The following is a 10,935-nucleotide window of genomic DNA, read 5'->3' as shown; positions in this document are numbered from 1 at the left end:
GCTCTGAGTCTGGCGCCAAGGTTAAAACAGACCACCGGTTAAAAAACATATAGCCCAATTTTCAGAAAAACGAACTTAAATATCCAGGGAAACAATCTCTGATTTTCATCAAACAATCTCAGTACAAGGCTTAGAGCTACTACTCCTCAAGGAGTACTTCTTTTCATAACATTCTTACCTACGGTAATGGGCCCTTTTTCAATTGCTGGATGGCAAACGACGCATGTGGGAACTTGGAAAGAAAGGATATTAGCTTTTTGTTCTCTTTGTTTTGTTGCCCCTATACGTCGTTCTTTTTGTACCATGTCAACGTATTCTGCCAAACGCCCATGCGGACGTCTTTTTGATTCGAACACTTGCCTCACCTGTCCTTTTTTGGTATCCGTATTAAGGAGGATTGACTCTAAACGTTAAACGTGGATGTTGCTGCAAATAATGTTGTCTATGTACTATTAGTCGTATTATACACTGGCTGTTTTCACAATAGAGACGGATTATTCCTGGATAATTCGCGTCAGAAAGATAATACGTCTTAATTTGAAAATGGAATGGTTTTAATTTTGGATGAACAATCCGCCTGACTTTGTATATCTTGCTATCCGTCAAAACAGTTTTGAAGATGGATTATCCGTTTCTAGTGTGAAAACGGGCATTGCGGTTGCCTGACTGGCCTGCATATGTTAAGTTTGATTTCAGGTTACTATGTTAGCACTATACCGATACAAAAAGCTATCCGCTATAGCGCGTATCCGAAATGCGACTCTCCACTCAGAGATTGGCGCTGCGCAGCTTTGCTCCTTTTCAGACTAAATCGCCGAAATCACTGTTCTGATGTGTGAACAGAACTTGCCCTATTCCGGGTATGGTTATAGTACCGGCGCAAAAGCTTTCCGAGTGTGAACATAGGCTTAAACTAGCTTAATGATTCACCTTTTTTATATTGGACGCAAAACCCATGGTTACTACTGATTTAAAACAGTCGAAACCGAAATGAATGTCAGCACTGTACAAGACACGAGCAAGGTCCGGTCGATCCGGCTCCGTGTCCACATATAAACATTACTTCAGTCCAGGGGAATGTCCTTATCGAGATTAACCTCTTTGGTTTCATCAGCTGAACTTGGAGTCAAACTGTTGAAAAATCGGGTGAGAAGCTGGGTCCCTATGCCAGCTGGCCATAGGTTGGTCAAGTCGAAAGGATCGGCTTCAGGGTCTGGATTAAGCAATCTTTCAGCTAGGGCTTCCACGTTCTCCGGTGCAAAGTCGTCTTGTTTCATTATGTACTTCCACGTTTCAACCACACCTTGGATTGCATCAAGCATTCGGAGCCTCATGTTTGGTTCAGGATTCAACCAAACTTTCCAGTAGATTGCGCCCCAGATTGCTTCAAACATTCTACGGAATTCTGCAGCGTTTAAGTTGTGGGTTTTGATCATTTCTTTGAGATTACCTACCAAGGACCTTGTGAGAGGGTCGAGAGATTCAATTGTGAGATCATCAGCGTTAAAAGCCATCGCAGTTAGCTCTTGGCTGCTGGCAAGATAGATATCTTTCAGATCATGGAAGCGATAGGTCCGCGTTGTTGAGCTGCTAACTGGACGAGTGTCGTCCTCTTTTAGAGTACCTGGTAGCACCATGTGGCCATCAAATCCGTCTTTGGAAGCAGTTTTGACTGCCAGTCCGTTGCTTAAAATGCTTTTCTCTTCCAGCGGTGCTTGAACTGCAGGTTCCTCTTTCTGAATCAACTGTTTAGCTGATTGCATGGGATTTTCCATGATCTTCTCCACTTTTCTAGCCAGTACATCAAGAATCTCGGGATCATCAATGTAATCTTCACTAAACAGGTTGTAAGATCTCACAAAAAAATGTGGCAACTCTTTCTTTGTGAGAGCCTGCAAAAGGTTTCCGAAGAGCTTCATCACGCACTCGACTCTGTTACTTTCGATCCACAGTTCGGCACCGGTTTCCTCGATTGTTTGCAGAAGTAGGTTCTTCAAGTGAAATGTCACCAAACCCTTTGGATCCTTGAGGAAAGCACGATGAAATTTCTTCAAGCATCGGTAACAGTCGCGCTGAATGTCATTCATCGCTTGGCTTAACAGGTATTCTGCATGGTTAAAGGCAATTCTGAAGTCACATTTTGGATTTCCGCCATCCTTCGGAGGCTTTACTACTAAATGGAAGCCCTCCTGGACAACTTTGTCAATCACGTCAGGTGAAGGCCATTTTCGTTTTCGTTTGATCCAATCTTTTGCAACTCGCGGCCACCCAGGACATCTAAGGGCAGGAACTAAATCAGCTCCACCCGCAATGGTTGCTTTCTTGCCGTCTTTTGCATCTGTTTTTTTCCAAGGAGCCTTGCTTTCTTGACTGAAAGGTCGAAATATGTGTTCCAAAAGGATGTTTTTTTCACCTGAAACACTCTTGAAATCTGAATAGCTAGGCTCCCCTTTTTCTGCAAAGGGCGGTTTCGCTGTGTTAATAGACTCACTTTCACTCTCGTCGGTGCCGTCTTCATTCTGTCCCTGTTCTTTTTTCTCGTTTACACCTGTTTCCCTTACTTTCTTTGGCATGGTATGTTGTGCTGACTGGTAAGGGCTTTCTGACAACTCTCTCATCGTTGATTGACTTAAAGTCGTACCTAAGTTTTCAGCCGTGTTATGACTGTCACGAGAATTTTTTGGAGTGAGGAATGACTCACTGGTAGAGAGAAAAGCCTCTTGCAAGACCTTATCCTTCTTACTTCCTGTTTCGTTTCCGTGACAGCTTCCTGGCGTGACACTTTGATCATTACTGTGCTGTTCCGCTTCCGCCAAGTGTTCTCCACTCAGTTCGCTTTCGTTTTGATTATGACTACTTTGCTGAATAGTGACAACTCGTTCCCTGAGCTGCTTAACGCGCTCGCTGGAAATCAGCTCTTGCACAAAACCGGGGAGCGCCTGAGGTTGGTTTAGGAGACCTCTCTCATGCCAGGACATCTGTATATCATTGGCAAATGTCATGAATTCGCCCAAAATTTCAGCGTGTTCTCTACTATATTCAAATCCACTGGCGTTGGTTAAATATTGAGCGAACCAGTCCCACTCAGCTGGGTCGCAATTAATCAAGTTCTGAGGATTATTCATCCTTTTCATCTCCCCAGAAATAGGACCAAATGACTGGGAACCGTTCAGCTGAAGAGCCGGTCCGTCCTCTTTGTTTTTCCATTCCCCAACGACTTGGCCCCAATTTTCTCGAGATCCTATCTGAATGCCGCGAGTTAAATGATTTATCATATGAGGCGCTGATGTGCCGTAAATCGCAGGATGGAAATTCTTGATGGCTGAAGTGGCGACGTAAGGCGTGTCTTCCACCAGACAGGACTGTAAGAGAGGGTGATTCCTGCCTTTGATTCTAACGTGCAGAGGGTGCTGCGGCAAATATTCGATCATTTCGTCGTGAATGAACAAATCTTCTGATTTGGGAATGATCACGATATCCAGATCTCCAATATCATCCGTTGCTAGGCTTTTCAAGTCTTCGACGGCACTTTCGTAAAGTCGAAACATGACACCGATACTTTCGTTTGGAAACGCTTTGCTGATAAATTCAGGAATCTTTTGTAACAAGTAACACAGAGTATGTTCGGTAAATTCCTTCCATATATCACCTTCATTCCCTCTCTCTCCTAAAGACTTAAAGATGAAGTTTAGTTCCTGAGTTTTCGCGTCTTCTCTTTCCGTCGCCATCTCTTCTGGTTCATTGGTTACTGGCCGACTGCTGACTTTTGGAGCAATAAAAGTTATTGTTTCGATTCTATTTTTGGCATGTTACATAAATCCTGAACTAGATATCAAGAATAAACTAATTTTGACGTCTGACAAGCCTTTTAAGAGTGATTTTCTGTAAAATTCGAACTTCGGCCTGACACGGTACCTCATCGATTTGGCTGATTTTTGGCATGTAGTCTTAGAATGGTGTCCTAAATACTGAATGCATATTCTAAGGTTCGAATTCTCGTTGGTTTCAAAGATACAGGAATGACAGTTTTGACGAGGCCTCGAGCGGCCGCCATGTTGGTGAACTGAAGGAGATTTACAGTAATTAATTCTAGCCTTATCATTAAAATAACTTAATCGTGACTCATACAGTTGCAAAGAACTATCCTTCCTCCTTTCATTTACCTACTCTTATCTGAAAATGGTTAAGCCTGAGCTACGAACGGCTATAACTTCTCACCGCACTTTTTCGGTACTTAAAAGGTACACAAATTTGGTAGAAATTGTAAGGCCAATATCACCCATGCCACATCGATTTAGACTAAGCCATTTTAACTAAACATAGTTTGCTTATAGCTAAGTTAGATTGTTGAATAAAATAATTGGGCAAATGCAACGGAACAGAAATATGATTGCATGAATGCGCAGTGGTTCAGCCACTTGGCCGCTAAAACTTCAAAACAAAATTCGGTGAATATTTGAAAAGAAAATTCTTTAAAAATTGATCGTGCCTCTTAAACCCTATCTATCGCTTAAAAAACCCTCCCTTGTAATGTAAACAGATGATCTTTTGATTCTGATCTTGCGAAGAGCTTGAAATATGCGCTAAAATGAAAATTATAAATTTTGTTACATACGGTACTAGCTCAAGTTCGCTCTTCGATTTCCCAGACCAATCGGGAGCCGCTCGTGTACTGCACAGTTACAATTTTCTCTGTAGTATTTCGCTGTATACAGCTACAAATTAAATATTTTCTTAGGCAAAGATAACGCAAACGTTGTCAATTTTAATCAAAAGGCTAGAAAAACCAACCGTGCACTGTAGCTTTATGCAAATTGTATGGTATTCGATAATTACACGTGTAAACAGGAACCTACCTTTGCTAATGTACACTGTTTGGCAGATCTTTCCAGCGTAAGATATAAAACTAGTACATGAAATGAAATTAAAGAACTCATCAAGCCAAATTACCTGATCGTACCGTCATTACTGAATAATAAGTCCGCAAAATATGACATGGAATGATCGGTGGGAGACGAAGCTATTTTTAGGAGGACAAGGAACTGCACGCTGGAACGGAACTGAAATGAACAACCTCAATCAAGTTCAGTCTTCTTGACGCTATTAAACGTTTCACCCGAATTTGAACAGGAAGTTGTTTTCTATTTTCTTTCTCATTCTTGCATGTATTCTGCAGTTCGCCCACTATTTTTTCGTAACTTTTAATTTTCTAGCTAACTGGAACTGTTAAGAACTACCAACCCCCCTCCCCCCTCCCCCTCTTTGAGTGAACTTTCATTCGGTCTGATTCACAATAATTTTCGAACGGTGACAAAGTGAAATTTGAAATGACATTTTATTTAGTATTTTTAAAGGGGCTCCTTCTTTTTTTCCCGATAGCCAGGAATGTTTTGAACGTAAAGGCTCAAGTGGCGGTGTTTTTCACGACTCTGCTTGTAGACTGACCTCACCACCAGTACCACGGACATAAAATCTGATCGGAGAGGGTCATACAGTAACTGATGGGTCTCTGAAAAGCGAAATGCAGTCACTTTGGGCGAGTAGGCTATATAGATGATGAACTCATTGTTTATAACCCCATAACCGTTTCCCAAAAGTCGAGCCAGCCCGGGGCGAGCGAACACAATTTTGGGGCCACTGGCCACGCCCTTATGTTAAGCGGGAAATTGGTTGATTAGTCAAATCTCCTTAACTCCACGACCATGCACCTTTCCAAATATAGCCCTTCTAATCATCATATAGTTAGGGCCTCCCGTAAGCATTTGCAACTATTTTGATTTGTAGAAGACTGTTTAACAGTTTTCATTACCTTAATGTCTCGTAAACAACACGAGGTACATGTTCTGATCTCCCCCCCCCCCCCCTCAACCCTTCCCCCATCCATAACAAAAAATTTTCAGACCAACACTGAATTGCATGAAGCTATGTACAAAAATATGACCATCTCGAGGCAAGGTTCATCACTGTAACTTACCACATAAAAGCCTTTTCGTTGTTTGCCATCGACTGATTCTGTTCTGAACACTAAGGTTCCATAAACAACGCCACGTTTAGAAAGAGCCCGCCCTTTTCAATACAAGAAAACCCAAGTAGCAATTTCACCAACGGACATAAGCCGTAAGAAAAGGACCGCGTCAAATAGTTCATGAAATCACAAACGCCTCATGACACCTTTAATTCACTCTTTCTTCGATAAACTAATTTTTAATTTTTTAAGCATAAATGACATCAGAATGCGCGATTATGAGCATTGTAGCTTATGAAAAGAAAATTTAACACCTGATGCACGTGAAAGCGTCTAAGAAGGGGACTAGGTAGAATTAGGAACATTGTGCTTACCGCTGGAAAAATATTGGCTAGTTCTTTGAATAGACTCAATTAAAGCCGTTTTTGTTCAGTAAGGAGCTGTTAGATGGGGGGAAAGCTACATAAAGTAGATCGCATCAGAATACGGCATAGGACTAGGCTCTCAAAATCGATAAGCTGAATGCAAGACCAATTATTATGTAAAACAGAGAAAAATTCCTTGAGGGAAAAAAATTATGGCTAGGGAAAAGACCCGAAGGTGGAAAGTTAGGATGGTAGCTTCTTTTCAGGTAATCGATCATTTACGTTAACTTCCGCTATCCGACGGGCATATCGGAAAGACTGAATGGATGAGAGTATAACACATTCAAGAAGAAACAAATTTGTGATTTTTCACAACTCAATAAAATAACTAAAATTGTGTACTACTCGGTTATACAAGATTTTTGTTTTCAATTTCAGATTTTTACGATGGGGCATTAGCCCCCGTACTCACTAGACACTACTGTACAATCATCGTGTTAAAATCAGTGAAATACTCCAAAACAATTTGGATTCCTACCCTTATACCTTTATTGAAAATTAAAGTTGGGAAGTTTGTTGTTTTCTAAAAGTAGTTTGAACAGCCGAACGACATTTTTTTACACAGAGTGGGGAAGGCAAAGCTTCACTTATCTCTTCTAAGGTAGAAAGTGTCAGCAAAACGTGAGAGTCGTCCTTGAGGGTAAAGTGTCTAACCTAATTTTCTCACCGATTGCAAGTGCCATTTCATCCACGCATAACCTCACCTAGTTAACAGAATTAGCAAATGTAGTGGGGAAACGTTGCGAGAGAACTGAGTAAGATGTTAGGGTAAGTTTTGGAAATTTTCCGCACACCTGGAAAGTCCTGGCTACGCTCCTGATAGAGACTTTTGCTTGAGAGAAATTGAAACATGTTCGCTAATATAGTGACGACCAGAAAGGACAAGCCATAGGATAGTTCCAGATAACCACCCATTAAAATAGATCACGAAGTTGTCGCGGTGGAGGATGAACTTGAAGGCATCTGATGAAGTGCAATTTTTCAAGGGAGCCCAGACAAGATTATGTACGATGGGCACAGATTGTTTGATCGGGAAAATTTAGAGAAGCTCAAGGCAAATCGCTAGACAACACATGCTAGAGCTGAACTAAAAATCTTTTGCGCCTTTGAACGCTGTCCCTAAGGGTAAAGGAGAAAGTTTCCCTTTATCAATGCATTAACCGAGTTGATTATGAATGTCTCCTTATGTTGGACGTCTTACTAACAAGCACATTACCACTACTTGCCCTCAGAGGCGTTTTTCAGTTGACGAGCAGAGAAAATTAGGTTTTGACTGTTTGAAATTTTGGATGCCAGAGTGAAGACGCCTTTTGTATGTTGACGTCATCGTCCTACAGTAAAAAGGGTTCGTTTTTTACCACTGATATTACGTCAATCGGTACACTTATGTTGTCGAAAGGTCCGTGAGCGTGGAAAATGATTTTACCCTAAACTGCAGACACATCTTCAATCACTCCTTATTGTTCGCGATATCGGATAAACACTCTGGTCTCTAACTGAATTTTCTTTGCTGTTTACTTTATTTTGAATTAGGACTGTCTTGTGTTGTCCATGCATTGTCTAGCGATTTTAAGCTTTTTCAAGGAAACAAAAATCTGGAATTGTCCCTAGGGTGAGGCATTTGCGCACAGTTTTAAAGCCCTTCGGTGAGGTGACTGGTTTTTGTTGTCCCGGGCTCATCCCTCATTCTTCTTAACCCCTTCCAAACCAATTTTTCTGTTTATCAAGAATCTCCTCAAAACGGGCTTCGTGATTGAGACAAAATACCTGAAAATTGTACACAGAACCGTTGTTAACGGTGTACAAGGTAGAATGAGTCTATTCATTACTTTGCCAACGCCCAATTTTTAAAACCGGAAGTAATGATGTTTATTTCAAGGGCTCATGTCTCATGAGTTTTGAGTGAATCTTCAAACGCTGTAAATACATGTAGCTGGAACTATCATCGCATCGATCCTCGCTCACTAATAATGATAACTTATATCAACTTCCCTTATTTATTGCCTGGCTAAGATTTTCACGGATTCTTCAGTTCAGTTGTTTGAAACCAGGCGGTTTCACGTGAGTTGTAACGCCAGGCAAGGAACGTGACGACCCGCGATATGCGTGGGAAAATATTACTTTTTTTCGATCAAGGTGGAAACTGGCAACTTTGTCGTCGAGTTAGGTAATACATCTCAATTTTCATTACTATGGTTAATTTTAAAAGCTCTGGTTTCGGTAAAGGAACTGGAGGAAAATCAGGAAAATTCCTGTTCGACTGTGATGGTTGAATTTTGTTTACGCGTCATAGCATAAACATAACAAATTTATTTTCCTTTTCCTTAAACAATCTGCCTTTTTTTATACTGTTTTTCGCAGCAGAGTTATCGATTATATTACAGAGGCTAATTTTATTACACAGATCACTCAGATTTAATGACAGAAACTCTATTATCGATTGTAATTTTGGCAACACCTGGCGAGTATTCGGTGTACAGATTATTGACAAAGTCGCTAGAACAGTCTTCCATTCATTACTTTTGTTTCTGCTCCGTTAAATTTGCCCAATTTTTTTATTAATGAAATCGATTTAACTACAAACAGTGAGTATTCAGGCAGATTGGCAAGCTTCAATGCGATGTGGCAAAAGAGATATACGCCTTTAAAATTCTGTTAATTTTGCGGGTGTAAAAAATTCAAAAAGTATACCCACCAAAAGTTTAATCGATCGTTGCGAAAACGTTATCAATTTCGAAGTAGTTTCTAAAAATACAATAAAGAGGGATTGTTCTTTCAATCTGTATTGGCAAAGGAAGATTAGCTTTGAAGACAGGGTTGTAGTCGAAGGCTCAAAAGCAGCTTCTATTAACCAATATGGCGCCGGTCCGAGGCACCCAAAAACCGGCCATGTCGATAATTTCCGAAGTAGGAGGAATTAGAACCTAAAGTTACCTATTCCTTATTAAAGATCTCAAATCAAGTCTACATGCCAATTTTTAGCTAATTCGGTGAGATAGTGTGGCAGCGCCTTTTTAATATAGCTCGAATCTTACAGACAACTGCTCTTAAGGTCCCAGTGACTGCAGAAATGTAGCCGTCACTTTAATTTGCCCTTTCATGGAAGAAAACAGTATTTAGTCTTGTTTAAATTGCCCAAAATTGTCCTGGAAAGAAAGGCTAGTTGTTTCTACAGTTTTATCTAATTATCACCGCTCAACAGTATTAACATTCTAGAGCAAATAGGTATCCTCGGGTGCTGTGATGGAAATGAAAGTTTTCGGTTTCCTTACAATAGCGAGTGATTCAGATCTTCCCCAGTCATCCATAGGCTTTGATATAGATTGTGTTCCCAAAAATAGCATAATATGCTTTTAGCAGTGTTCGTATATGTCTAAATTATGCCAATAATTATGCTAGTTTTTGTAAATTATGCTCATGTTGGCAAAAAATGCAGAAATCATGCTTCTACTTTTACTAACGTCTTCAAATTTGGTAAAAACAGCTAAATACCTTTCCAACAGACAAATGACGAGCCCAAAAAAGGTAACTGCGATGCATGATCAATAAATGACAATTTTGTGCGGCAAAACTAGTCAAAATAAAGGGCAAATTCTGCAAGCGGAGTTTTTTTTTTCAAAAAATCGATGAAAATTATGCTTTTAATGAGTTATGCTAGCACAATCTATCAAATCCCACCAATACAGGCTATAGGAGGGATCAAGCTGGTTCTCTCCCTTGCTCCGAGAAGTTTTTCTCCGGGTACTCCGGTTTTCCCCTCTCCTTAAAAACCAACACTTTAAAATTCCAATTCGATCTGGAACGCACGGACACGTTTCAACGAGTTCTTATGAACTCCTTAGTGCTCCGTGGGTAAACAAATTACAATACAATTACAAATTACGAAAATTTTTACAAGCACCCTGCGGGCTTGCAGTTTTCAAGATCGTGTTACGGTTATTACCAGAATACTTAATGCAGGATGTTGTTCCTTGTAGAAATCAGTTTATTATTTTGTTACTTGTGTTGAGCAGATACTTCGTTGCAGTTGACAAAATCATTAAGTGTAAAATAAACTAGACAGGGGAAACATTTCCTTGTCAACGTCACGAGTTTTGGCTGGCAAATAGCACAAACTTTGGACTTAGCGAAGTCATTTTGAAAGCAATTTTGGGTGGGTGCAAAGACTAAACAAAATTAATCAACTAGGTAACAGCAAGCGAGCAATGAATTTGAACCAAAGTCGTTGAAGGTAATTAGATTTATCCAGAGTTTATTAAAGATGGCTTATAACTTTGGTGGTTTAAAAGTCGTCCGTCGCTTCTTGTACAGTTGAACCTCCAATTGCGATTACCTCTACGGTAATGGGAAAAAATTCCCTGAGCATACAAGTCAAAGCCTTATCGTTGGAACTTCTCGTATAAGCGTCGTTACCTGCGATCAGGCGGTCCTTTTTTTGGAAGCGACTCTATCCCCGAAAAAAGAACACCTGATCGCGGTTAAAGCGAACGTGGGTCCGCGACCACCTTTTAAGACGACGGTTTCCCCCTTGTTTTTAACCTCTTC

At 40.5% G+C, this 10,935-nt stretch overlaps 1 protein-coding gene across 1 annotated transcript; it reads right to left on the bottom strand.

The window, feature by feature from the left end:
* Positions 1-1,064: 1,064 nt before the first annotated feature.
* On the bottom strand, positions 1,065-4,224 carry LOC140921889 (uncharacterized). The gene has a single exon (XM_073371887.1). It carries the CDS (start codon positions 3,726-3,728, stop codon positions 1,065-1,067), a length of 2,664 nt encoding a protein of 887 aa, XP_073227988.1. The 5' UTR covers positions 3,729-4,224.
* Between the last annotated feature and the right edge of the window lie 6,711 nt (positions 4,225-10,935).

Source organism: Porites lutea, chromosome 12 (genome assembly GCF_958299795.1).
Source record: "Porites lutea chromosome 12, jaPorLute2.1, whole genome shotgun sequence".
NCBI classification, from domain to species: domain Eukaryota; kingdom Metazoa; phylum Cnidaria; class Anthozoa; order Scleractinia; family Poritidae; genus Porites; species Porites lutea.
The sequence above is the reverse complement of the archived record's forward strand: the minus strand, read 5'-3'. Positions and strand labels throughout refer to the sequence as shown.

Excerpts from the sequence above, each read along its gene's own strand:
- LOC140921889 (XM_073371887.1), bottom strand. The coding sequence starts at position 3,728 with ATGGCGACGGAAAGAGAAGACGCGAAAACTCAGGAACTAAACTTCATC.